The sequence below is a fragment of the Haliotis rufescens genome, unplaced genomic scaffold (assembly GCF_023055435.1).
Source record: "Haliotis rufescens isolate VD_foot unplaced genomic scaffold, xgHalRufe1.0.p SCAF_4, whole genome shotgun sequence".
Lineage (NCBI taxonomy): Eukaryota > Metazoa > Mollusca > Gastropoda > Lepetellida > Haliotidae > Haliotis > Haliotis rufescens.
In genome coordinates this window covers 836,781-864,498 of record NW_025964112.1, presented here as the reverse complement: position 1 = coordinate 864,498, position 27,718 = coordinate 836,781, and the positions used below count along the sequence as shown (strand labels likewise).

At 41.2% G+C, this 27,718-nt stretch overlaps 2 protein-coding genes across 2 annotated transcripts in view; both read right to left on the bottom strand.

Annotated features, from left to right (window-relative positions):
* Positions 1–27,718, bottom strand: part of LOC124150370 (receptor-type tyrosine-protein phosphatase alpha-like) — a 122,675-nt gene that overhangs the window by 41,757 nt on the left and 53,200 nt on the right. The window contains exons 3-8 of the mRNA XM_048382237.1: positions 26,047–26,312; positions 25,847–25,934; positions 25,266–25,342; positions 24,871–24,907; positions 24,606–24,706; positions 22,752–22,877 (exon numbers count right to left, since the gene is read on the bottom strand). Coding sequence (XP_048238194.1) covers positions 22,752–22,877; positions 24,606–24,706; positions 24,871–24,907; positions 25,266–25,342; positions 25,847–25,934; positions 26,047–26,133 — 516 coding nt within the window. The 5' untranslated portion in view covers positions 26,134–26,312. The remainder of the gene's footprint in view (positions 1–22,751; positions 22,878–24,605; positions 24,707–24,870; positions 24,908–25,265; positions 25,343–25,846; positions 25,935–26,046; positions 26,313–27,718) is intronic.
* LOC125372421 lies at positions 14,729–18,640 on the bottom strand. Its single transcript, XM_048382411.1, has 5 exons — positions 18,611–18,640; positions 18,036–18,422; positions 16,780–16,919; positions 16,439–16,571; positions 14,729–15,931 (listed from the first exon to the last, which is right to left on the bottom strand). The coding sequence occupies exons 2-5, from the start codon at positions 18,096–18,098 to the stop codon at positions 15,860–15,862; spliced, it is 408 nt and encodes a 135-aa protein (XP_048238368.1). The 5' UTR covers positions 18,099–18,422; positions 18,611–18,640; the 3' UTR covers positions 14,729–15,859.

The window sequence follows — 27,718 nt, the reverse complement described above, 5'->3', positions numbered from 1 at the left end:
GAACACATGATTGGTAAGACGACGCCATTGTTGCTGCAAAATGGTGCCAAGATCTTGCAAATTATGTGGTTGGTTCTGGAGAGTGCGCAGACTTCTGCCAAGAGTTTCCCAGACGTGTTCGATGGGATTGAGGTCGGGAGACCTTGACGGCCAGTCCATGACGTTGACTCCCGCATTCTGAAGGAAATTCTTTGTCAAAATTGCTGTGTGGGGTCTGGCATTGGCGTGTTGGAAGATCAAACCGGGTCCATGTGCTGCCATACAAGGCAGAAGTTCTGGTGCCAGTACCTGGTCGCGGTAAGCAGCAGCGTTGAGGTTGCCACGGATGACAAGAAGCCTGGAACGCCACAGAAAGCATCCCACACCATGACACTTCCGCCTCGAAATCTGTCAACTTCCTGAACACAACACTGGGCGTAACGTTTATGACGGCGCCTCCACACCCTCGCCCTACAATCAGCAAATCGAAGATGAAATTGGTATTCATCACTGAAGACGACTTGATTCCAATTCCTCTGAGTCCATCGTAAGTGTGGCTGTGCCCACAATTGACGTTGACGTCTGTGTAATTGTGTCAGAATCGCCCCGCAGTATGGCCGTCGTGCTTGAAGGTGAGCAGTTCTCAGACGGTTTCGAACAGTTTGCGCACTCAGTCTACCCCTAAACAGTTCATTTCTGGTTGATGTAGCCGTCAGAATCGGTTACGGAGGTGACTTAAGACAATCTGACGATCCTCTGCATGTGACGTCACACGTGGTCGACCTGGCCGAGGGAGATCAGCGGTGGTACCCGTTTGCTGTAGACGCGTCTGTACATCATAAACAGTCCGTCGACTACAACCCATCGTCCTTGCGACTTCAGCTACGGACGTTCCCGTCTGCAACATGCCGATGGCACGTTCACGTTGCACATTTGTAAGGCGTGGCATGATAAATGGCCGTAAAGACTTTTGTTTTCTTGTGGTTTTTGTGGTTGTTAATGACTGCTTACAAGTATGGCTTAAAACACGTGCGGTATTATGGCCACGTTACCAGTTGCACGTGAAAAAAACACTTTTGCCACTATAGTGATGGGCACATGATTTTGATCGATTCACCTGCACAAAAACGGGCGTTATCTGAAGACAATACGTGGCCATTACTGTTTAAATACACAATAAGGGCCCACAATGATAACTAGTCAAAATGTTAAAAATTTTTGATTGTGAAGTTTTTAATTTGGTTCAGTATATATAACATCATACAAATCCAGAGGTATTGTTTAGCAAGTTCATGCATGATCCTTATAAGTAAATGTCCGTCACTGTTGTGGAACGTGTGGCCTATGGCCGGTATTCCATACTTTACCACTACCTGTTTGAAATAGATGACTTTTTCCGGAACCTATTTTCTGAATCTCTATACCAATTCTTATAATATATGTACAATAAAAGAGATATGAAAATACTTTATATATCCTACCATGAATTGAAATGGAATTGGGTTTCAAGAATGGTTAACACACTTTTGACGCGCGAGAGTCAGATCCCAACATTGAACCATCTTTCACAATCCTGCCAAAGTCCACATTGAAGAATATCAATTGAATATTATATCCCTAATTCCCAAACTATTAACTTCATATTTCGAGTGAAAATAGCACAGTTACATCATGGCGACGGTCAATAATCGAGTCTGGCCCAGGCAAATCATTGGTGTAATGGATCACACATCATTTGCTTAATTTAACGACTCCATCCACTGTTGTCGGAGAATCATGATGGACTGAGGAGCTAGTCTTCCCAGGAAAAACCCATGGGGTAAATATCAAAGATATATGTATGATATTGTTTGTCAAATTGCTATGTTCCTCAACGGTCATAACAGAAAGTGTTATAGAGTTCAGTGTTATGGATGCGATAAACCAATTCTATAAAAATGGTATCACGATCCGATAAATATGCATATGATGTCATCTTGGAGGAACTACTTGTACTAAACTTATGCAAATATGTGATGCCAACTTGGTCAAAAGGCTTTACATAACATACAACAAAAGTAAATTTAGGTGAGTGTAAACCAACATGACTGCATGTCTTTTGTTTCTGTATCACAGATGGGAAGGTTCACTCAGGTATTGTACAGTTTCTATATTTACATTAGTGTATGCATATATGTCTTAAACTTCGAATGTAAAAAACCCCACCAAAACATGATATTAAATCATAAAATGTTTTATTACCTTCGTGTGTTTCCGTATCGTAAACATTATTTTCGAGGAATATGAAGTTGCTATTTTGCCCGCCACAGACTCCAAGGATAGAGGGTTTTTTTCAGATATGTGATAATTATGATACGGAATCTCACGCAACTAATAATCTCTATTTATGGCATATAGGAATGAAATAATTGATTTTGTGTTTTCTGTCATGGCAAATCCATTTGTGGTGAGTTTGAGGTTGTTGTCCTTATTTATAATCTGACAAAACAATTTCATTGTCAAACATACTCACTCAGCGTAAAACACACACAGCAAGCTAATCCCAGTAGCGCAAAACACAACCCACAGGAGGCCGCCATGTTGGGTTTAAAGGGAAACGTCAACGCAGGAAGAAGTCAACCAAACGAAACTGTTCCTGATAACTGTATTTATAATATAATGGCTAGTGTTATAATAGTGATAAACTTGGTATCACAATCAGATAAATATGCAAATGAGGTCGTCACGCAGGAACTACTTTCAAGCCCCATACATGTACATCGATACACTGCCTTCTTCCTCAAAACAACGTTGACTAACATTCCCAAATCTGCTTATATATGGCGTCTCAATGTGTGGCTGGCTGCAAGTTCATTTGTCGCTATATGATAAAGTGGGCGATTCACTCACACATTGTATTTATACGTGGTTTCGAATGCTACTTCACTGAGTTTAAATTGCCCCTTAAACATCAATCATTTCAGACGATCGGGTGTTTCCGTATCGTAAACATCATGTATTTTTGGAATATGACCTATGTATTCATATGGAAAAACAATCGGCTAATGAGCTCAATGCATTTTGTATATCAAACAAATTGAAAAGTGATTTGCAATGAAATGGATCAGAACTAAAAGGCAAATCCCGGGTGAATGAATGAATAAATATTTATGAAATGGCTGCGTAGGCTTTAAACGAAAAGGGAAACCAGCTGACGTCACTGATAGTCGATAGGTGATGTGATTTTAAATGGGGTTCAACCTCGCGTTCAAAATAATTGCACATATATCGCGATGTGCGTGTGTGCGCGTGTCGGTGTGCGAGGGTGGATCGATGGATGGTTGCAGGTTCGAGAATATAGTCCTTATCGCAGTGGAGTACATCGACCTCATCGCAGTGCAATCTCTTTAATAATAGCGGTATCAAGAGCTAAGATCTGATTTTAATTAGACTGTATCACAGTGCTGAACATCGTCATTATCGCAGTTGAGAACATCGTCCTTATCGCAGTGGAGGACATCGTCCTTATCACAGTGCCAAACATCGTCCTTATCGCAGTGACGAACATCGTCCTTATCGCAGTGGAGAACAGCGTCCTTATCGCAGTGCCGAACATCGTCATTATCGCAGTGGAGAACATCGTCCTTATCGCAGTGGAGGATATCATTCTTATCGCAGTGCCGAACATCGTCCTTATCACAGTGGAGAACATCGTCCTTATCACAGTGGATAACATCGTCCTTATCGCAGTGGAGAACATCGTCCTTATCGCAGTGGACAACATTGTCCTCATCGCAGGGGGAGAACATCGACCTTATCGCAATGGAGAACATCATCCTAATCTCAGTGGAGAACATCCTCCTTATCGCAGTGGATCACATCGTCTTTATTGAAGCGGGGTACATTGTCCTTATCACAGTCCAAAACATCGTCCTAATCGCAGTTGAGAACATCATCCTTATTACCGTGGAGAACATCGTCCTTATCGCAGGGGGAGAACAGCATCTTTATCTCAGTGGAGAACATTGTCCTTATTGCAGTGGAGAACATCGTCCTTATCGCAGTTGAGGACATCGTCCTTATCACAGTGCCGAACATCGTCCTTATTGCAGTGCCGAACATCGTCCTTATCGCAGTGGAGAATATCGTCCTTATCGCAGTGGAGGACATCATTCTTATTGCAGTGCCGAACATCATCCTTATCTCAGTTGAGACCATCGTCCTTGTCGCAATGGAGAACATCGTCCTCATCTCAGTTGAGAACATCCTCCTTATTGCAGTGCCGAACATCATCCTTATCACAGTGACGAACATCGTCCTTATCGCAGTGGAGAACATCGTCCTTATCGCAGTGGAGAACATCGTCCTTATCGCAGTGCCGAACATCGTCTTTATTGAAGCGGGGTACATTGTCCTTATCACAGTCCAAAACATCGTCCTAATCGCAGTTGAGAACATCATCCTTATTACCGTGGAGAACATCGTCCTTATCGCAGGGGGAGAACAGCATCTTTATCTCAGTGGAGAACATTGTCCTTATTGCAGTGGAGAACATCGTCCTTATCGCAGTTGAGGACATCGTCCTTATCACAGTGCCGAACATCGTCCTTATTGCAGTGCCGAACATCGTCCTTATCGCAGTGGAGAATATCGTCCTTATCGCAGTGGAGGACATCATTCTTATTGCAGTGCCGAACATCATCCTTATCTCAGTGGAGACCATCGTCCTTGTCGCAATGGAGAACATCGTCCTCATCTCAGTTGAGAACATCCTCCTTATTGCAGTGCCGAACATCATCCTTATCACAGTGACGAACATCGTCCTTATCGCAGTGGAGAACATCGTCCTTATCGCAGTGGAGAACATCGTCCTTATCGCAGTGCCGAACATCGTCCTTATCACAGTGGAGAACATCGTCCTTATCGCAGTGGAGGACATCATTCTTATCGGAGTGCCGAACATCGTCCTTATTGCAGTGGATAACATCGTCCTTATCGCAGTGGAGAACATCGTTCTTATCGCAGTGGAGAACATCGTCCTTATCGCAGTGGATAACATCGTCCTTATGGAAGTAGAGGACATCGTCCTTATCGCAGTTGAGAACATCATCCTTATCGCAGTTGAGAACATCATCCTTATTACAGTGGAGAACACCATCATTATCGCAGTCGAGAACGTCGCCTCATCGCAGGGGGAGAACATCATCCTTATCGCAGTGGACAACATTGTCCTCATTGCAGGGGGAGAACATCGACCTTATTGCAATGGAGAACATCATCCTAATTTCAGTGGAGAACATCCTCCTTATCGCAGTGGATAACATCATCCTTATTGAAGCGGGGGACATTGTCCTTATCACAGTCCCAAACATCGTCCTTATCGCAGTTGAGAACATCATCCTTATTACCGTGGAGAACATCGTCCTCATCGCAGGGGGAGAACATCATCCTTATCGCAGTGGACAATGTTGTCCTCATCGCAGGGGGAGAACAGCATCCTTATCTCAGTGGAGAACATTGTCCTTATCGCAGTGCTGAACGTCATCCTTATCGCAGTGGAGAACATCGTCCTTATCGCAGTGCCGAACATCGTCCTTATCGCAGTGGAGAACATTGTCCTTATCGCAGTGCCGAACATCGTCCTTATCGCAGTGGAGGACATCATTCTTATCGCAGTGCCGAACATCGTCCTTATCGCAGTGGAGAACATCGTCCTTATTGCAGTGGATAACATCGTCCTTATCGCAGTGGAGAACATCGTCCTTATCGCAGTAGAGAACATCGTCCTTATCGCAGTGGATAACATCGTCCTTATCGAAGCGGAGGACATTGTCCTTATTGCAGTCCCAAACATCATCCTTATCGCAGTTGAGAACATCATCCTTATTACATTGGAGAACATCATCCTTATCGCAGTGGACAACATTGTCCTCATCGCAGGGGGAGAACATCATCCTTATCGCAGTGGAGAACATTGTCCTTATTGCAGTGTAGAACATCGGCTTATCGCAGTGGAGGACATCGTCCTTATTGCAGTGGAGAACATCTGCTTAACGCAGTGGAGAACATCGTCCTTATGGCAGTGGAGAACATCTGCTTAACGCAGTGGAGGACATCATCCTTATCACAGTGGAGGACATCGTCCTTATTGCAGTGGAGAACATCGGCTTATCACAGTGGAGAACATCGTCCTTATTGCAGAGGAGGACATCATCCTTATCGCAGTGGAGGACATCATCCTTATAGCAGTGGAGAACATCGTCCTCATTGCAGTGGAGAACCTTGTCCTTTATTATAAAACCGTTGATGACGGCACCACAGCCAGTTTGAGAAAGATTAACTAGCATCAACAAATATGTCCACGCATCACCCATCATTATAAATGCTTCAGATATGTGAATAATAAATTGAATGTTAACTAAATTGAGCACATGAAGACACATTGTGTGTTACTTTCCTAACTGTAGAATCATCAGTATCAAATCCACTAGGTATTGTGAAAAAGGTCCTCAAGGACTAGCAGGAAGCTTCCAATGTTGCTTATGAGGACTAGACTAACATCCAGTCTCTGAAATGAACATATCGTACAGAAAAAAACAGTTGTTCAGTTATCTTAATAAAAATATAATAAAAGGGAGCCGAGTGACGCTCTTCATTTTCCTGATACTGCAGTAATCTAGACTTGCCAAACATTATAGACTTGCATGGGCTGTATTTGATAAATATTTGTATCAGGGTCTGTAAGACAGACTAAATGAGGACATCAGCTCCATATTCTCCCGATCGCTGGCGACGTTCAGTCGTGTTGTTTCAATAATGTGTGTAATTTTGTATACAATCGGACGTTTGGTTACTCAACTGAAATAAATATACTAAATTTAATGAGCTTAAGGGTCTTGTACAGACGTCGGCGTGTAAGAGAGAGCAAACACGGTATAAAAGAAAAGTGGGACTGAGTTATTAGTTTCCAATCAATATAGTAGAGGTATGTTATTTTCAACTGTGCAACGCAAATGTATAAGGACAGATTAGAACAAAGTCACATTGATAGTTCTGTAAACTTCCATCCCTACGAAAGAAGTTTCCTCATTTGCATGTTTATCAGATCGTGATACCAAGTTTATTGGATCGGTTTATCGCATCGATAACATTATTCATTATATAATACAAAAATACTATCATGAAATGTCTAATCCTAAATGATATTGTTTGGTATCTACCTAAAATCCTAGACAGGTATATGTACAAACGAGTGGTGTGAGTGTTTATCTTGTTTGTATTTAGTTTATTGTTCATATAAGAAGCAAGCTCGTAGGTTCACACGAAAGTTTATCCAGCGCTTTTATAAAATATAAACATGACTCGATGCACGGAGGCGAGGTCAACCATCAAGAGTGGATTTATATATGACGTCACATAAGTTTTGTTATAGTGCGCAAACTTGCTTAATAACTCATATCAAAATATAAAAATAATATTCAAAATTTATAAAATTAACTCACGTATCTTTACAGTCAAATCTCGGACATCTCACATAAATGGCAGTAACTCACTTAGGTTGTAAAAGCATGCCGCGAGACATAATTTAGACAATAGATGTCCGTTCGCATTACAGTCACCGGCTGCGAGTCAATTCCAGATTGACACGCTGACCAATAACGGTAATCCCCGTGACAAGTCGGCGGTCAGTCTAAAATGCCGACGGCTCAACTACACGCCAGCCTTTGTTTTTTTATTACCTTTATCCACTATAGGTAGACATTAGTTAGTGAATCTATGAGAATATTGTATCAACCCGGAACAACACATGAAATAACAAAGGAAGTAATTGTGACAATAAATTAAAATAATGTTTTCAAAACTAAACCAATCAGAGTTTGGTATGCGTCCCTCCACTATATAAGTAGGTGCAGGTTGACTACCAAGTCACACTGCACCAGAATAAATCTTGGAACGCTAGCAGCTCTGATGTCATCATTTATTCTCAATTCTTCCATTCTATTTTAAGGTAAGACATTTTCATGCGTTGTTTCATGGTTGTTTTCATTCATGTTGAATGTGTATTATGATTATTGTCTCAGATTGTTTCAATTGATGTTTTCAAATATGTTGAATGTATTTCATGATTATTGTCTTAGAATTCTTGAACATTGTATATTTTCAACCACATGCGTTGGTTCATTGTTAAATTATTGTTTAATGTATTTTAAATCTTCAAATAACGATTAGGAATGTTTTCAATGCGCACTATGCCACTATAGGTATCACTTATGAAGGTTGTAATCACTTATGTAGGTTGTAGTAATTTCGATCACCAAAATATGAAATTAATTATTCTTGATCAACATCTTGATAACCGTTTGATAAATAAGAAATCTAGTACAAGTATCAACAACATCGTAAAGTAAAATATGTCATGTCGTCAATATGTGTAGATTCATTGCGAGCAGTAATACTGGACTTAGTTAAAAGTCAGTCAGCTTTGTTCTTGATAGGAAATGAAATACCTGTAACTTGATGTTAATAGTTGAATGCACAATGCTCGTATGCGAGCTCTGCATAAAGTAGCTAAATAAAACTTGTATTAGAAGAACTACGGTAATGCACGAAACTGCATTACCGTAATATATCTACAAATACGTCTATCATTAATGTTGCATTATTTCAGCTGACATTGGTATTGTGAATCATATGTGTTGTATTTGTATTTTGCCGTTATTTAAAGTTCCACCCTGATCTATTTGTGTATAATGTAATGATGATTATTTGATATGTTATAAGATTGAAGCGAAATGCTTATTGAATTATATTCTGAGTAGTTATGTCATAAGAAACCACGACGTTATGACAATTATGTGTAATTATATAATATATGATTATTAGATATGATTATGTGACTAATTGAATTGAAATGTTTATTACACACTGCACCTGAATAAATCTTGGAACGCTAGCAGCTCTGATGTCATCATTTATTCTCAATTCTTCCATTCTATTTTAAGGAATAAATTACCGTGAGACAGCACGTTCTCAGTTTGTAAAAAGGCGCATTTCGAACGTGAGCATGAAGATGAAATTTATATTTACTGCTGTTGAAAATGTTTATGGAACAGTTATGGAAAATACCCCAGCGCACTATGGCACTAGCAAATTTCAAATATCACTGTTTTATGAATGTGTTGCTTGTGTTTGGATAATCGCAAACCAATTCGGACGAAGTGGAATGGACTGGTCGGGATTGAACGGAGTTCTCTAAAACTTGTGTGTTTTGTGTTAATTTCCAACGTCAGGGTGTGTTATATTTGGAGTTTGTGATTTGTCGTGTTTGCTGTAATACTTCACTTGGCTAGTGTTTCTTGTCACCTGAAATGGACCTACTGTATGACCTGATGCCAGCTTCTTTTCTGTGCCCCGTCCTTCCTCGTGTGCCGCCGCTTCTCGGTCTCGAATGCCCGGAGAAGGTCGGCCAACTCAGAAACCGGAATAGTAATTCCGTCTACGGGTATTTTCTCGTCCCCGATGACCAATCGGTAAAACAGGTAGGCAAGCTTTTTGTTTTTTTAAAATTTAAGTTTCTTTCCTTACCTTTTTATGTCTTGTTTCTTAAAAGCTAGATCAATTTTATTTGTCTTACCATAGAACATTTTCATTGAGCCTATTAATTTAGTGTTTTTCATTTTAGATTTGCTGTGTCTTGGTTTCTCAAAATCTTGGAGTTTTTTCCGATACGACAGTGAATCGGGTCTTAGTTTGGGATTGACCAGGGGCAGTCGCTTTGATCTGTGTCGGCGGCCACATCTGAGCAGGGTCGATCTAGTCAACAACATTGTTAAATTTCATTCGCATTGTCTTGGTGCTATATTTCGTCATTTCCGAAAACAAGGCATGAAAGTCAATATCGCTCAATAAATCAATTTCGATCATCTCAGTAATTTTACGGTATTCATTTTCTTCGGGCGTTATTAGTATTGATAGATAGCCATTCCATATCCAAATCACCGAAGGACAATCCATTTAGTTATCCAAATCACCGAAGGACAATCCATTTAGTTTCATGTAGCAGCTAGACGATATCAAACACCAGAACCAAAGCATTTATTTATTTATAAATCAGATGAAATGTTACAAGACCAGGCAAAAATACTAAATTAATTATATTGCTGAGAAATGCAGGTATTAAAAAGAAAAAAGTAAATCGAGTTGATCGTAAACGCCGATGGAAAATTCGGGGAAACCCCGGAAAGTAGTTCCGGCAAAAGGTCACACGATCAATTTCACAAAAACTTGTTCACATCTTGTTTTCTGTCCGTTCACAGGTGTGTGAACTCCAAATATCAGATCCCGTGACTACCCATTCAGCCAATCAGCATGAAAGAAAAAGTGCAGACTTTAAAGTATGAAACTATTTAACTGTTAGAGTGAGTGAGTGAGGTTTTACGCCGCTTTTAGCAATATTCCAGCAATAACACGGCGGGGGACACCAGAAATGGACTTCACACATTGTACCCATTTCGGGATTTGAACCCGGGTCTTCGGCGTGACGAGCGAACGCTTTTACCACAAGGCTACCCGACCGCCCCTTTAACTGTTAGAATCCAAAGTAGTGTAACTACTTGTGTGAAACCAAAGTCATTTTCATTTAACGATTCACACCACATCATAAGCATGTGTTTATTAATCACTATAAAAATGTGATACCAGGTGTTCACGGAAATGTCAGCGTATTCTGCTCCTCCGGTGGCACTCGTCAAAAATACATGCAAATGCATGTTAATGTTTCAGCTGAAAAAGACGGGAATACTAGTATATGGCTCAAGTTAAACTACGGACATTATTTGATCGGTAATGCGTCAAATGTCCTTCACATGTCTACCATCATACTTTTTGAAAGCTTTACTGATGCCTTGAATGTTGTAACCTGTTTACACAACATGTCAGCAGGGGCGGTCGGGTAGCCTATTGGTTAAAGCGTTCGCTCGTCACGCCGAAGACCCGGGTTCGATTGCTGGAATATTACTAAAAGCGGCGTAAAACCATACTCACTCACTCAAGCGTTGTAAGACATCTTCAAAGACAGAGCATGCTCCGTTGTTCCTCACAAGTTGAGAAATGTAGACACCAAAACCTTGAGCTGCTGGAATATTTGAAAGCTTAAGTCATCCATTTATCATACAAGAGATCTCTGCTAAAACAGCTTTATCACGCACCCAGTTAAATTAGCAGGGCTAGACGTGATAGCGAATGATGTTGATGTTGATCTAATTCGTTTCCTAGTCATTACATGTGATCAGCCCCCTTTCAGTGTGTAACCTGTGTATAGTTCATATGAGCCACCCCGAACTGTCTGTTGTCCGTCAACGTACTTTAAACATTTTGCTACATCTGCTTGGATTTATGGTTTTCATCGAAATACATTATTTAGAATAACCATTCTTCCCGAATATAAATTTGAATATTATCATCTATCATGCATAAACGCTTTATAGTTTCAAAATGGGCTTTCCGAGGAAGAATAATTTGGCGTATTACTGGAGGTTGGGGACGGTTGTTGTGCCCCCTCAATCGGTTGCCTACGGTTCTGCCACAAATTGGTCTTAAATCCAGAAATTGCCGAAGCTGTTCATGTGGCAGTTTGGTAATCGATTACGTAGATGCACCAACCGCATATGGTTGTCCTTTTGTCGTGACGCCATACGTGGACGACCGGTCATACATGCACTCAAGTCAGGAGTGTTGCCTTGCTGGAGAAGTCTTCAGAGATGAAATTGTGTTTCGATGAACAGTAAAATATCTGGCAACTTTCTTTGTTGAAACATATCCACGGCGCATAGATGTTAATTGTCAGTGGCATTTATGAGCACCTGATAGCTAAAAGGTCATTGTGTGCTGTTCACATTTAAAAAACACGTGTGCAAGTAGTGTGCTCCAAACAAACAAGCTGACACCCAAATTGTACGCCGTGCACGAACATGCACGTGCAAACTGTGAATCACGACATCGAAGTCGAGGAGATGTCTTCATGAATATGTATTGTAGGATGCATTATTTCATATTAGACTATTTTTATTGGAACTTTACATGAAGCGCAGTTTCTTTTACTTTCCTTTAGTATACTGGAGTATACTGGAGTATACTGGAGTATATACACTAGTCTGTTTCCTTTGTACGTTAACGACGTCATTGCACCACACCAAACACGTGACAATGCAGTTTCCCATTGACCAACGATCCAGTCGATGCGTTGATTCAGTTTATCTTTGCCTATTATGTTATTACCTTCAGACAGACAAATACTCATAATATAGTTTCTGGAACATGGTTCGGTGGTGGTTTAGTACGGGTGGTGCAGCATTACACAGGGGGAAGTGTGTTTTGTTTGCCCTTTCTCATAAACTGCATTAACGTGAACTCCGCGACAGGTGCTGGAGAGCCATGTGAAAAACGTGTAATAAATTAAACATTGAACACATAGTTATTCATTTACTGATGTATGAATATGAGGGGCATTACGGATACACAAATTCAAATACAACAATATAAAACTGACAGCATTAATTCAACATTTAGTCTCTTTTCCTCAGGCGTGGCGACAACATTAAAAGAGTGTTATCGGTTGTGCGTATGATTTCCTCCTTCTGATCGGACAGGAAATGTTGTCCCCTTGCATAAACGTTGTGATTTCCAAGGAAGAGTTAAATATTCATGCATTTGTATCACACAGTGTGGATGAATGGATATAATTTAAGGCCGCAATGAACTGAATTACTGTACAGAGCTTTCTGATAATCTTATTGATAAGAGAGTGGACGAGGACCTAATTCAAGGGGGGGGGGGGGACAGGTCAGGCTCTTGGTATCACCATGGGTATGATAGATCAGTGTCGGGAAATACAGAAGAGATATAGAGGTTATCACGCGAGTTAGGTAAATATCCTGCATTAGGAATAAACATTGTATTTAGGGGAACCTTGGCGAGCTAAATAAATATTGTTTATTCCTATTACAGGATATTTACCATCCCAAAACACACAAGCGTGATAACATCTTTATCAAATAATGTCATTCGTTAATTCTGTGCTTGAAAATCGCTTTTTCTCTCTCACAAACATTTCCTTAACATTGCAAGTTTTCTTGGAATGTGCGCATTAATATTTATTACTTGACAGGGTAAGTGATGTGTCAGTCGGACAGTTACAGTAGCCAATATAGTCCCAACTGAAATCTGTTTCTTATGCAGTGGCGAAGCAACATATACGCAAAACAACAATTGTTTTTACTTGCCTTTCGCGGCAATCAATCGGTCTGTTCGCTTAAGTAACTTCCCTTTGTCAAAGGGAAGCTACTCTAAACCTACGAGAGTCTATGAGACCTCAGATGTTGTTGACAGTCGGTCTGTCCTGTCATAACGTTAGGAAGTGCAGTCAGATGTACACATAGCGACAAAACGAAACACGGTATCATTTCAAACATACTTCGGCCAAATCCAACTATATTAATTTGTGGAAAAGGTTTCAAGCCGCAGAGGTCTACAAGCACAGATATGGCTACTGATCCCGCTTTACTAGGCCTAGTGCCCTCGCTACATTGTTTCGAAATTTATATCTCCAATGATACCAAAATTTAGCTACGTCACAGTTAGACACTGATTTTCGGTATATTAGACTGTTTTTAGATAATGATAGCAATTATCCCTGTAGTTTATCCAGATTCCCGATGGTTAATACTGACTCGATCTCCAAATGACAAGGGCGACGCCATGTCTGTTTATGAACACTGAAAGTAGTCCCTACTTGACCTTTCATAATTGCATTTCTATCCGCATATGACCCCAACGGATGTCGTTTTTATCCGTTGGCTTCATCCTGCCGAGAAACCTACCCATTAATTATATGATAAAGCACATTATTCTGTCTGCTTACTGGTTTCTGTAAATACATATCATGAAACATTGAATAATCGTATGGGAGTGATTCACATATACACCTACTGCGTTTCGAAATTAGAGGTGCAAAACGTTGTCAATTTTAATTTTTCAAAGCGTGTCTTGAGACTACAAGTTTTTCGTTAGAAAAGGAAAAGGTATCTTTGTAGGTTATCTGATATCGCTACCTGCCCTGTATTCATGCTAAACAGGGGCCGTCGGGTAGCCTAGTGGTTAAAGCGTTCTCTCGTCACGCCGAAGACCCGGGTTCGATTCCCGACATTGATACAATGTGTGAAGCCCATGTTTGGTGTCCTCCGCCGTGAGATTGCTGGAATATTGATAAAAGCGGTGTAAAACCATATTCACTCACTCACTCATGCTAAACAATAGGGTATGGGTGTGCAAGATGAAAATGGCCAATAAGCAATATACAATTTCTGAAGATTTAACGCAATAGCAATGTCTCGTTTATGCCATATATTCATATAAGTCGGCCACAAATAAACACGTAGTTGCAACTCTGCTTCTGTATGACTACATTAAGGCTTGATGAATACAAATTAACTTGTATTGAAGCCTTAAAGCCACACATGCATCTGTTACATGTCAATCATATAAATCTGCAATCAGACACGTTATAAATCAGCTTTGGAAATAGCTGGTTGCTGCACGTGGTGCGTTTTTTGGTTGCAACGCTCCACGTGATGTCCTTGATGTGTAATCACGGGCTCGCTTACATTTACATGATTATAGACTTCGAATACCATTGTTGACATCCACGTGCTATCCACTAAGTGTTTGACTCATTTTAGTTATATGTATACACAATACCAATCATGAAGTATGACACAGTTGCACAGTTTATTAAGGAAGTCTGACAGTAAGGGAATAATACAACAGAGATGAGAATACAGAAACAAGCTTAAAATGGCAGCATCCAGTTGTAATACATAATTGATAAATAGAAAGTGAATGAAACAAAATAAAGACTCGGACTTACAAATGCCATGCCAACGGCGTAGAAGAAGATTTTGAACGACAACGCTTTTAAATCACAGTAACTTTATATTATCTCATGAAGATTCTTTCAACTGCGACTGTACTAGATAAAGGTGATACCAAAACGGTATTTACCATAGTACGAGATGAGTCCCTCAGTGTTTAGACGATAATCACAAATTATTTCTGATCATGTATTTAAAATCCTCCTTTCACATATGTACAGGGGTGTTGTGCCAGCCCTGTACTGAATCCATTGATTCGTTAAGTCGCAAACCCAGGTTTAATTTAACAAATGGATACGTTAGTGACATATAATGAGTGATTATCAACCTACGAGTGACAACGGGACATTACATGAGAACTTATTCCTTAACACGCATGATATACTGGTATAATTTTATGTCATTGAATCGGGGCTAGTTGTGTGAGTCAAACCGGCGATCCTCACATTATGTTGACAGAATGAAGAAATGGGCAGCGTGCGGTGCATCCATCACTTAACCGTCTATTTAACGTGAAGCTAAAGCTGACAAAAGTAACTGAAACGGACATAAAAGATAATAAAATAATGGTCAATATTATTTTCCTCCAACTCCAGCCGGAAGTAGAATGATAATGTCAAACTTGGCTTGTTTACACATACGACTGACCTTCTGGACCAGCATGAAATCATTAACCGTATTTGTATGTTAACATGGTTAGAAAGGTGCATGTGTATCATCATGACACCTACACACGATCATTCTACCCTTCGGGGGGATATGGGGGAGATATGTATCGGTCAATAAACATACGGTTTGAACATAAGAAACCATGACAACGAGACAGGAAGTGGGGAACAAGTAACTCTAACAAGTCATGGCACATCTGCCCGATTTATGTACTGCACAATTACACAAACACAATTCTAGAAACAGTATCATAAAACTAAGGAATTAAAAAAAAAAATATCGAATATGTTCAGCGGATCCATTCATCAGATGTTGGCGTAAGTTCCGACAGTCTCCAGGAACTGTCGAGAAAACTCCAGACAGAAACGGACGTCATCCTGAAAAGACAACACTGACATGAGCTGGTTCCACTGTGGATTACAACACTAGCTATAGGCTAGCCTAAACAAATCAGGTCGAAAGCATGTTATGCCACAAGTAATAGTCAGATGATGTCAGAGCCGTTCCACCATTCGACTGACATCCATCTCAGAGGTGGTCTCGGCCAGAATTGAGATAAGTGGAACTAGATTCACTAGTTTCACCAGTTTACGTGACTATCGCATTTCTACACAGCTTGCATGTAATCCTGTCCTGACCTTTTTATAAATGTTCCTCGATATGAAAATATAAAGTTAATTTCTATCAACCAACATTATTCATACTGCAATTTTGTTTTAAAAATGTCTCGTTTCACGAACGAATATGCGGAGAGATCGATCAGTATGCCGTTTACAGAATTACTTTTCTCATAACATCAACTTGTGACACAGTTCTCATTTTTGTGTAGTTTTGTAAAAAATGCTTTTCATTCTATAGTTCATGCCACAACCATTGCGACCTACCATTGTAAAGGGTGCGCCTCCATGACGAGCACACAGTCTCCCCATATCAGTGATGAGGTCAACAGTTCCGTCGTCCTTCAGTCTGCTGGCGATGTTCACAAGCAGCACCAGGAGCAAGGATTCTGTTGCAGTCCTGGGGACATCACAGAGATATGATAGCATTAGCTGGAGCCAATATTAGTGGTGGAGTACAGGCATATTACAACAATGATTAGCTGGACGCAGAATTCGTACCAGAACACAGAGACATTAGCTTGGACCGACATCAGAGCTGACATGGAAGACACCAGTAGGTGTGTGATGAGATCACGGGAAAAGTGTGGAGAACGAAACCTACATACCTGGACACAATGATACTGGAGCCTCGTTCTGGATCATGTGTCCATGTGAGCAAGTTGTCTATCAGCTCAGCGACACCTGGATCACGTACACTCCCAGTCAGGTGGTAGTTGTGGATCGTGGTGGTGGTGGTGGCATCATCCTGTGCCATGGGTAGATCAGTGATTATGTCACCAAACTTCACACATGAATCAGTCCTGAAGTTATTTCAACATAATCAATTGAAAATAATCCGTCAATTAACTATATTGGAATTTATACCGACAGAACCTTTAGGACATAGTGAGTGAATGCTATATTCCAGCGGTACCCTAGCAACATGTAGCTAGCCGAGTCTGACTCGGACAACCCAGTGGTTGATATAATAAGCCACGTCCCATGCTGGCGGGTATGATGATACACAATCAATCAAGTCAGCGAGTCTCATCATCCGATCGATTTTAGTCACCTCTTACAACAAACTTACCACAGGGTCTACAGGTAGAAGACAGAGTGAGTGGTGTGTGTTACTGGCTGTTAAGGATAAATCAGTTTATTGAGATATTGTTGGAGGCAAAGTCATATATGTTTGCCATGTAAACAACAAAGATGGTATGGTACTGAATCAACAATCGTCGAGATGAATTTCCCACATACAAGTAGATATTTCTCTTCGTGCTAGCAAAATGAATAAACTGGTTTCACAATATTACCCTGGCCCCTGTGTGTATTGTTAAATGTAGTGGTACTTAGGCAATCTTATAGGAAATGATATATTCCTGATATACCAGGCTTGTTCTCAGTTGGAGGAGGGCTGTTCCGTCCTGACAGGATCAACAAGATTCAGTATCTCGGTGAGAACATGGACAAATCAGAATATATCGACTTGAAATATGTTTACCGCAAAAGAGGTGGGATGAAATTAGGTTCATTGTATGTATATAGCAGTGCATGCATATGTATCTGAGTGTGAGAGTGAGTGAGTGTCTGCTTATCTGGACTAATACCGGTTTAATGGTTCTGGCCACCTTAGATACCATGCGGCAGTAGATCCCCCCCCCCCCCCCCCCCCCCCTCCACACACACACACACACACACACACACTCACATACAATCTACTGACTTCGAGTTAACTAGGCTTTTTGTACGTCCATAATGCTGAGCGTACAGGGTAACAAGTATCATCTTTCAACATCATTATTATGACGCGGCCGGGGATCGAACCATCGCCCACTCTCCGGGCAGACGCCCTATCCACTCTATACATAATGCCACTTACCTTTAATCCAAGATCAATAGTGGTGACTGAGATACCATCTGACAGCACAGCCTCACTGCGCATGCTGGCTGTGAACCTGGATGTTGTAACGTCCTGGTCTAATGACGGGAGGTACACCTATTAAGATAAATACCTCATGTTTCAAGCAAGGAAGTTTTAGAAACACAAACGTCAACAATATTGGTACTGTTGTGACTCGAATGGTTTATGCAGAAAGACGATGCATACGTTTGTAAAGCAAATGTTTTGTAGATTGTCGTCGCTAACCTGGTTCTCTTGACCCCACGTGATGAGTGTGCGAGAATCAGTGTTATACACCGCGTTCCAAATATCTTCTTTGTTGGGACATGAACTCATGATGTAGAAACCATTGTTCCATGTATAAGACTGAAAAAACAGGAGATTAGTATATAGGCTGCAAGCTGCCATGGGATTCAACTGAACACGAACGCAGAAAACATGAGTCGTTTATTATATGACATAGTTCTTGCTCGTTTTGTCATATTGTGTTAAATTGATGTTATATTTGTATGCATGCACCCTATGAAATTGGACGCATGGGCTTTGGTACTTACAGGCACTGTTGCGATGGAGTTCCGCTCATTGTCCACTAGATAACACATAAGTCAAAGTGCATTCGTCAGACCCGATTATAGAAGTAATGTTTGTGACAAACTAGTTTCGCATCTTTTGACCACACGTGTTTCAACTGATTACTTATTTTAGAGGACAGACATGTCCCATTCACGAGTTACATTGTAATGCATTTCATATGACACATGCCTATGTAACGATTCAGCGATCAATGTTTGGCGATATTCAATGGAATCGTTGTGTGAGGTCATCTTTCGATATAAACAAAATCAAGAGGATATTATATTATGTTCAACATTTAAAATATCGCAAAAAGAAAGACCCCACTACTGGGTACACATACACGAAAGTTGATTACATTTTGAACAGAACAGTGTCATGGTAATAACAAGTTTCAGCTTTGAGTGGTGTCAAAGTGAAAAGGTCAAATTAAGGTCAAAACTTATAATATAAAAACGGAACATACATGGTGATCCCAACTACAACCTACACATGTACATAATTCATCCCATTTGGACAAGGAATGCTGAACATCGGATTTGTACCTCTTGAACAAATTGGTGAAAACAAGCATATGAAGGTTCAGCTTCGTTGGTCCAGTGGTTTCTGAGGAGATGTTAAACGACGGGCCACGACACTGGCCACGACATAAACTCACGAGAGTTTCTGTCACGTGAGCAAACGTAACAATATAGGCCGGCGCGTAGGAATACTTGTAGAGAGAAACATATGTCCGTCATCTTCAAACCATTGATCAAACTGATCTAATTATTCAGAGTGTATCATCGGCAGGAAGGGACTGAACAGACAAGAACATTGGAAGAACACGAAGGAGGTAAGATAACTGCCAAATACACAATGTCAAGACTTGATGTCTTTAATAAGGTCAAATGGTCTCTTTAAACCAGTCTTGGCGATGCTGACCTTTGTCCAAGTTGCCTTGAACTTTGACCAGTTTCTATTCATTTGGCAGGGTTATTCCAATGATTCATTCGATTATTTCGCTGACAACTACAAAACAAAAAGTGTTTGTATGAAGGCTTGTGTTATGTGATATGCGTATGCATTGTTTCGTCCCAGAGTGAGGTCGATCTTTGCAGCACCTACTGACAGCAGTATTTCATGCTGGTGCTGCCATATATGCTCACCTTTTTTTCTAGTTCAATATTAATGGGGGCACGAAGGGCCAATTCGTCTAAGTCGTGGCAATTCGCTGTGCAGAGTCGCTTCCCTTTAGGCGTGCCAGAAACCTATGACCGTAAGTTCATTACAGATTCACCCTGGTGATGTTCTTGGTTTGTCAGCACTCACTCACTCATTCACTGAAGCACACATGCTGAAACATTCTCTCTTTTATTGATGTCATGACACACAGTGATCACAATGTTACAGTTGTGCAGATGTCTTTGTGTGAAAATTATAGGATAGTAAGTAGGTCAAATAACAGTATGCAACTAATTGAGGATATATCAACATCACATCGATTATCTTCATAACTGTGGGACTAATACATTGAAGAAACCCTCAGACCCATCAACACCAGACCCAAAGAACATCAGACCTCTGCCAACAAACTAGACCTGAAATCCGCTATTTCCGAATAGAACCTCAAGAGCCAAGACAATAACATCATGCGGGAAGCCACCAAAGTGTCTACCATGAACAACAACTGGCAACAAGAAAACTACAAGAAGCCATTGACATCAGGAGACACCAGCCAGCCATGAACCGTGACCAGGGAACCTATATTTATTGCTTTGACCATTGTCGGGGCACATTATCCAGCTGGCTTCAATTTGTCCATTGTCATTTCCATTCTATTACCTATCAGTGCTAATTACCCAAATGCCTTCCATTTGCGTTGTGTTCCTCATAATAAAGAAGTTGACATCCACAAATGATATTCCTTATATAAACATGTCATATTCTATTCTACTTACTGGGTGGGCGAGCTTGGAGCGCCTACAACAAATACAAATTTCAAATGACGTGTGGTAATAAACAATAGAATGGATTGCAATCTAGTCACTCTTACACGACTTGTTGATGTATTCACGAAACGTCGCACAAGTGTCAGTAAATTAATCAATTTCAAGAACTTTCATCTATTTTGCAGAACCACAACGTTTCATATGTACCTACCTCAAGATGCTGTTGTACTGTCTTGTTTCCCATGGTGACGCCAGCCAAGTCATCAAGGTTCAACCTTTTGAGGAAGTTTGAATCCAAAGACGTGTCCCCCTGCGACAACCACATCGCCATCGCTTGGTAGACGAACAGATACTGCTCCTGTATGTATGATAGAGTGACATGGTTTACAAAATCAGTAGCAGCAACAAATGATTTCCTCACTCTTGATTTAATTTAATGACTTCTATCCATGACGTTTGCCCCTGTGGAGAACTGGGTTAGAACAGGTGCACAACACTCTACTGTATGAGACGCGACTAAATTGGACTGATTGCCCGGCCCAGACTGTTATGACAAGCTGTAATATAGATGCGGCGTTACACGACATTCACTCACTCACTCCAGATGAAGATGCGCCTACCTTTGTCTGGATCATGTTCGTCCTCTGTCTCCTCATGTTGGAGGCGATGCTGACAACGTCAACCACGCCCTCCGTCTTGGCCTGCTCCATTAGACCCTCGATAGCGATGTAGGTCCCTGTACGGCCTATACCGGCACTGGAGTTGTTTTAAAAACAGAAAGATATTGAAATAATTATCAGCTGGAAAAAACACATGTACTTCAATACCTTCATTACAAGATACTCCTTTAACACAACGGCCTGTCGTGTTCTTATTGTCATAGATTTCGTATATTGTCTTTTACTTCTGTTCTTTCTGGCCGTTGTGCATAGACCTCTCTCTTCCCGTGTGGCGATAGGTTTACCCAGATACACTGACGAACAATTATACTTAACTGTTGGTAATCACCAAATGACATGAGTAATTCTTGGGTTGATGGAATGGGTGAGCTGATTACCATTACTCTTGATCGTGACACCAAAGCGGTATAAATAATGGTGTCTTGATCGGCAATTGTTAGGATAGGCAGAGCTTAGATTGCATTATTGCACGGAATGATGTCACTCATATCGTATTGATCTTTCAGTTAAAGATAAATAATAAGCAGTATGTGAATTTATTATTGTTTACTTTGGTTAGAAGCCTTCAATGAAAAAAGACCCGTGAACACACAGAGAACAAACTAGTATGTATGTCTATACCTCCACGTACACAAGACATATTGGAATCTGGTGGAATAGAAACCATTACCTCTTCTGGTAACATTGTAATGCACAATATAGTTAATTGAAGTATGTTCTCTTGTACCTATGAGGTATTCAACTTTTTTAATATAGCTATATTTAAACTCTACATCATTTAACCAATCTGTCAAAATAAAAGAAGGGGTTTGCTGTGCATTCCTTTTGCGCTTGGAGCATTTGTTAAGTCCAGCATCAAATAACACTTTACTTCAGAATCATATCCGGAAATCCCTCAACCAGATAACAACTGTGGTCTAGTTTCTAGAAAACAGATAAAAGGAGAATTTCCCTTAATTTCTAACATGCAGCAACATTCCATTGATTACATTGATAACGTTTATGCATGAACGTTCCCAGTTAAAAAAAACCCCGGCTGTGTCGCTACTCCGATTAACTTTTGCCACAAGCAATATGTGACACATATATTTTCACTCTCTGTGTAAATGTATCCCAGTATATTTGGCGATTTGATTCTTTATCTATATATGGTTATCAGGTTCATAGCGACTGTAGGCTGGCGAGCGCAGTCAACACAAAAACACAACAGCACACGCCATTCACGACAAACAAATATTATGCTCCATTCTTACCTGCAGTGAACTATGATTGGCTGCGTCTGCTCCCTGGATGTGACCTTCACCTTGCTAATAAACTCCAGTAGAGCGGAAGTGTCTGGGACGCCATGATCCGGCCAGCTGGTGAAGTGGAAGTGTTCGAGACACAGCTTCTTCGCAGCCTAAATACAGAGTGAAATTGTAAGTTTAATAATGTATTAGTCAGTGTTTGTCATATTTCACTAATGGTTATTTGGCAATTCAAACGTTTAATGAAACAAAGCTATATTATACCTGATTGTGTTGCACGGAAAGCTTAGTGACCGTGTAGTTTGCGAAGCGTGTCTGTGTATCCATGGTTACAGATATGTCCCCGTACGTCTCTGTACCTTTCTCCGGCCAATAACGAAGGCACTTCATCTGTGTTTAAATGTATTTAAAACAGATAATATCAAACAGATTACGAATATTCCCCAACACTAACGATATAAATATAAAACGTCAAGGACAAAGGAAAACCAGTCTCCAATATCTACAGAAACAAATTCCCCTGGGCGTAATGGGCAAAATAGCTGTGAAACATACACAAACCAATGAGCAAAAGAAACGCCACCAAACAGTTTTCTAGTCTAATACAAAACATACGCAAAATTTAACAGTTGAAGTTTTATTATGAAAAACAATTATTCAAAAACGGCATTTGAAAATGACAAGATAAAAAAACCCCATGTACTTAAAGTTCTGCAGACAGGTTTATCGTGCTGTGTGTACTGTCCAGTAGTCGATCAGACCCGCAGAATCGACGTCGATCTATTTTAAAGTCCCGTGCTACACACATGGCTCAGTATCGGATGTGACAACGATGGCTTTACCAACGATGCAGGTCCTAACACGGCATCGAACTGAGTACACGAGTCTCCTGACATCCTGATTTGGGATCCTACGCCATTCTTCCTGCAGAGTTCTTGCCAAGGCATCCCTTCTCCGAATCCTGTGTCCAAGTTGGTACCAGAAGTGCTCTATGGACGACAGGTCCGGTGATCTGGCTGGCCACTGCAATACGGTCACGTTGTTGGCGTTCAGAAAGACGCAAGTGGCTCGAGCTGTGTGAGGGGTTGCGCTGTCCTGCTGAAACAGCGTTCATGGGTGTCGTTGCAGGAAAGGCAGTATCACAGGCCGCAAAACCTCATCAACGTAACGGCGTGCAGTGAGATTTGGGAATATGGACCTCAGGTGAAGCACCCGTAAATACGGGTTTTCCTATGGGGTCGTGACCTTGGGTCTTCCACTCCTCGGCCTGTCTGCAGTACTGCCAGTTTGCCTGTGACGTGTGACAAGCCTGGCGATGGTGCACTTGGAGCAGCACATGACCCTGGCAACGTGCTCCTGCGAGGCTCCAATTTGCAACATACCGATGGCTCTCTCCCTCTGCTCTGCGGTTAGTCGAGGCATGTTCGTTGTTTTAAACGGTTTCATGTGATGAGAGAGTACAATCCTTCTCATGTTTTATACTAGAATTTCATACGGGTAACTGTGTGCACATTTTGCATTTTTTAGTGATTAAATTATCTTTTCTCGAAAATCACCTGAAACCAAAGCACATGTTCACAGAGAATAGGTAAGTTGCATTCCAGCTATGTGTTCCCAACTGTTTTCGTGCTGTTTGGCAAATATGTTGAAAACTGACGACCAATATTTATTTAGTGGCGTTTCGTTTGTCCCTCAGTTTATTTGGATCACTGAAAATCAGTGATGATACCATGTGTTAGCGAAAAGTAACGTTTGCATGCAACCAAATCTAATGTAGAGTATGTAGTGTTGATTGTTTCCATTTGTCCTGGGTACAGCAACTTCCCCTTTACAGTTGTATTGCATCATCGTTACATATTAAGGTATGTTACAATCAATTGTGCAGATGCAGTGTTACACGCGGGTATCCGATATTGCATTGTCATATAATGTGTTTGAATGAGTGAGTGAGCGTTTGACACTATTTCAGTACAGACGTATATTATTTTGGTGAAAAGCTCGAGAATGGGTCTGTTGCACATCGTGTTGGCAACTTTGTAACCATCACCCATATATTGAATTCTTCGAAAGTCGGTGTAATAGAAAATACATGTGACAGCATCACCAATATATCATCACCTTGCCTGCCTCGATGAGACCAGTTACCATGACAACGATTCTGCATTCATCCTGCCAGATCATCCCCCAGAAGTTATCAACAATCTCAAGTCTGTAGGGCCCTGTGAACGATATCAGCTCTTTCAGTACTTTGATATACATAGAGCACGTTGTTTCTGGCTTCATCAATACAGAATAACAAAACACTCATATATATCAAGGTTTTCAAGCCTATATACTCTTACGACATTGTAGTGGTTGTCATTAATGTACCAATCAATCATACCTTGTGCTGCTATGTAGCGCCTTTCGGTGTCGTATCCCTACAAAAACAATATTGTGGTCAGGTTACACTAGAAACTGCAAACGTCAGATTATGTTTGCATAAACCCATTCAGAAACAATTATATGATCATATATCATACTGCGCATACACCGCACTATAACATATAATAAGACTATTCGATGGGCTATAGACATAATTTTACCACTAAACAATGCTATGTCACACTGAGCATATCTTGTAATTTATCATTGTGACATAATATAACGATACAGTGTGGCTTTAACCTCAATTAAACACTAAACGGTCATATCTCACACTGAGCATATCTTGTAATTTATAACATATATTGATACGATACGGTGGGTTACGGCCATAATGTAACACTAAACGCTCACGTCCACATAGCTGGCGTTGATGTAGTCTCCTCCACCGCCGCTGTTGTCGTCATGCAGCACCACACGGTTGTAGTCATCTATACAAAGACAGAACACCAGATCAGGGGCGTAATGTTACAAAATGTGATAAATTATAACCCGGTGTTACATTACATTCAAGTTTAAACGTGCAGCCATTGTACTTTATAGTAATAAATAAGATAATGTGTACCCTGGTGCTTTGCACTGCCGGTAGCACCCGCCACTCGCAATATGTGCATAAATTAGTCATGTTTATATACCAACAATTCAAAGGCATTTCTAGAAGCTGTCCGGCAGCCTTGTGGTTAAAACGTTCACTCGACACGCCGAAAACCCGGGTTCGATATCCGACTTTGGTACAATGTGTGAAGCCCATTTCCGGTGTTCCCGCCGTGATATTGCTGGAATATTGCTAAACACTCACTCACTCACTCAAAAGCATTTTTGGAAAACTATTTTTTACTGTTATGTGTGTACGTCCCGGGAACTACACCACCATTGTAGGACAATCATCATGGGTTCGGATAGCAATATGTACCAGTACCACTTCACTAACTTACACGGGTAGTAGCCTTTAAATCTATTCTTCCCTTTGTTTTCTGGCAGCTGGGATTCTTGGTGGGTGTGTATGAAACCACCCGGCAACCCCTGAAAGTAACAAAGGACACTAGTAGCCCATCAGTGTCAGACGTTCTTGTCTACTTCAAACATATATCGAAACAGCAGAACTGATCTATTTTCAAGCCATTATAAAAAAGACCTGAAACTCGTCCTCTGCCTCCTCCGGTCGTTCCACCATTCCCCGAACCTTGACCTCTAACTCTGACACAGGTATCGCAGTGCCCATCAACACTTCCCCCACGTTGTAGTAGTTCCTGTCCTGGAGACCCACATCAGCATCTGGTTCAAGGACAGGCGGATCATGGTCCTGCTCAACCTGGATGATGTCATGTTGCAGTGGCGGTTCTATGTCACCATCTTCCTCATCTACTTCTCTTTCTGCTGTATCTCCCACTTCCTTACCATCTGAGAACATATGACACACATAACAGTCATATAATATCACACATACTTGTCATATCTGAGAATATATGCCACACATACTTGTCAAACATTTTATTTTATCTGGAACGTTTGAATTTTACTCAAAGAAAAGAAACCCCGTTGGAATCGATAGTGGTCTGACATCTCCTGCCCATGGACGAGACGAGTATGCGAATCATATCCTGGGGAATGGTAGCCAATTCGGCCTGCAACGCAAAAGCCAACTGCTGAAACGTCTGGGGTTGTGGATGATGTGGGCGTAGCCGTCTATCCAATTCATTTCACAGGTGCTCTATCGGGTTCAAATCCGGAGATCTCGAGGGCCAGGGGAGAACATCAACGTTCTTGTTGTGTAGACAGGCTCTTGTGACCCGTGCTGTATGCGGCCGAGCGTTGTCCTGCTGGAATACACCGTTGCTGTTGGCTGCAATTGGGAGGACGTGTGGTAGGAGAATTTCGTTGATGTATCGTTGCAGCGTAAGACTGCCCTGGATATGGACCAAGCCAGTCCTGCCATGATGAGAGATAGCCGCCTACATCATAACGCTACCCTCACCAAACCTGTCCACTTCCTGTACGCAGTTTCCGGCGTAACGTTCTCCCCGATGTATGTAGACCCGTGTTCTTCCATCCCCTTGACGGGGGATAAATCTTGATTAGTCGCTGAACCAGACATCTCTCCATCGCAGTTGAGGCCATACCCTGTGTTGGCGACACCAATGCAGTCGTTGTTAACGATGTTGTCGACTCAATGTGACGCGTAGAATTGGACGTCTTGCTCGTTGACCCGCTCGCTCCTAAACGATTCGGACGGTCTGGTCGGACATTCTGCGCCGTCCGGGTATTTGGGATGCGGTTGAGGTTGCTGTTGTCGTCTTGTCACCTGGCTAAAATCCTGGCTTCAGCCGACCGGGATTCCTCTGCCTGAAAGCGGCCTATGACGTTGTTTCTTTGCACTTCTGATAATCTTGGCAAGTTGTTGAACGGTCTCTGTTCGATTGACGCAGATGCCAGGCAATCAAAATCCGGCACTTTAATACCGTTCATAGTGCTCTTGCACGTGCAGTGCGTGCAGCTCCATGGCCCTTTTGTCAATGCACTGGGTGCGGTTTTTTCCGAATTGTACGTGTTTCCCGACTAATGGTTTGCATGTCCATGTGGTGATCATTATGATCCGGCAAATTTGTCATTGTCATTATAACATATTAAACCTCTTCATTTGACACCTCTTGGTCCGCTAATGTTGCTTTTATGCCCAAACATATTCGTATTGCGTTTCTTTTTTTAAAGAGCATATATGTTGTCTTTGTTTTAACATTATCAATATATTCAACCCCAAGCAATGATCGGGGGCGCGGGGCGCCCATTCGTCTAAGGCGCCATATATT

What these genes read in the sequence shown, in the direction of transcription:
- LOC125372421 (XM_048382411.1), bottom strand. Translation starts at nt 18,098, where the DNA reads ATGCGCAGTGAGGCTGTGCTGTCAGATGGTATCTCAGTCACCACTATT. An exon ending in CTATTGATCTTGGATTAAAG is followed by an intron (nt 16,920 to 18,035) that starts GTAAGTGGCATT and finishes CCCATGGCACAG; the next exon opens with GATGATGCCACCACCACCAC. An exon ending in GAGGCGCACCCTTTACAATG is followed by an intron (nt 15,932 to 16,438) that starts GTAGGTCGCAAT and finishes TTGTCTTTTCAG; the next exon opens with GATGACGTCCGTTTCTGTCT.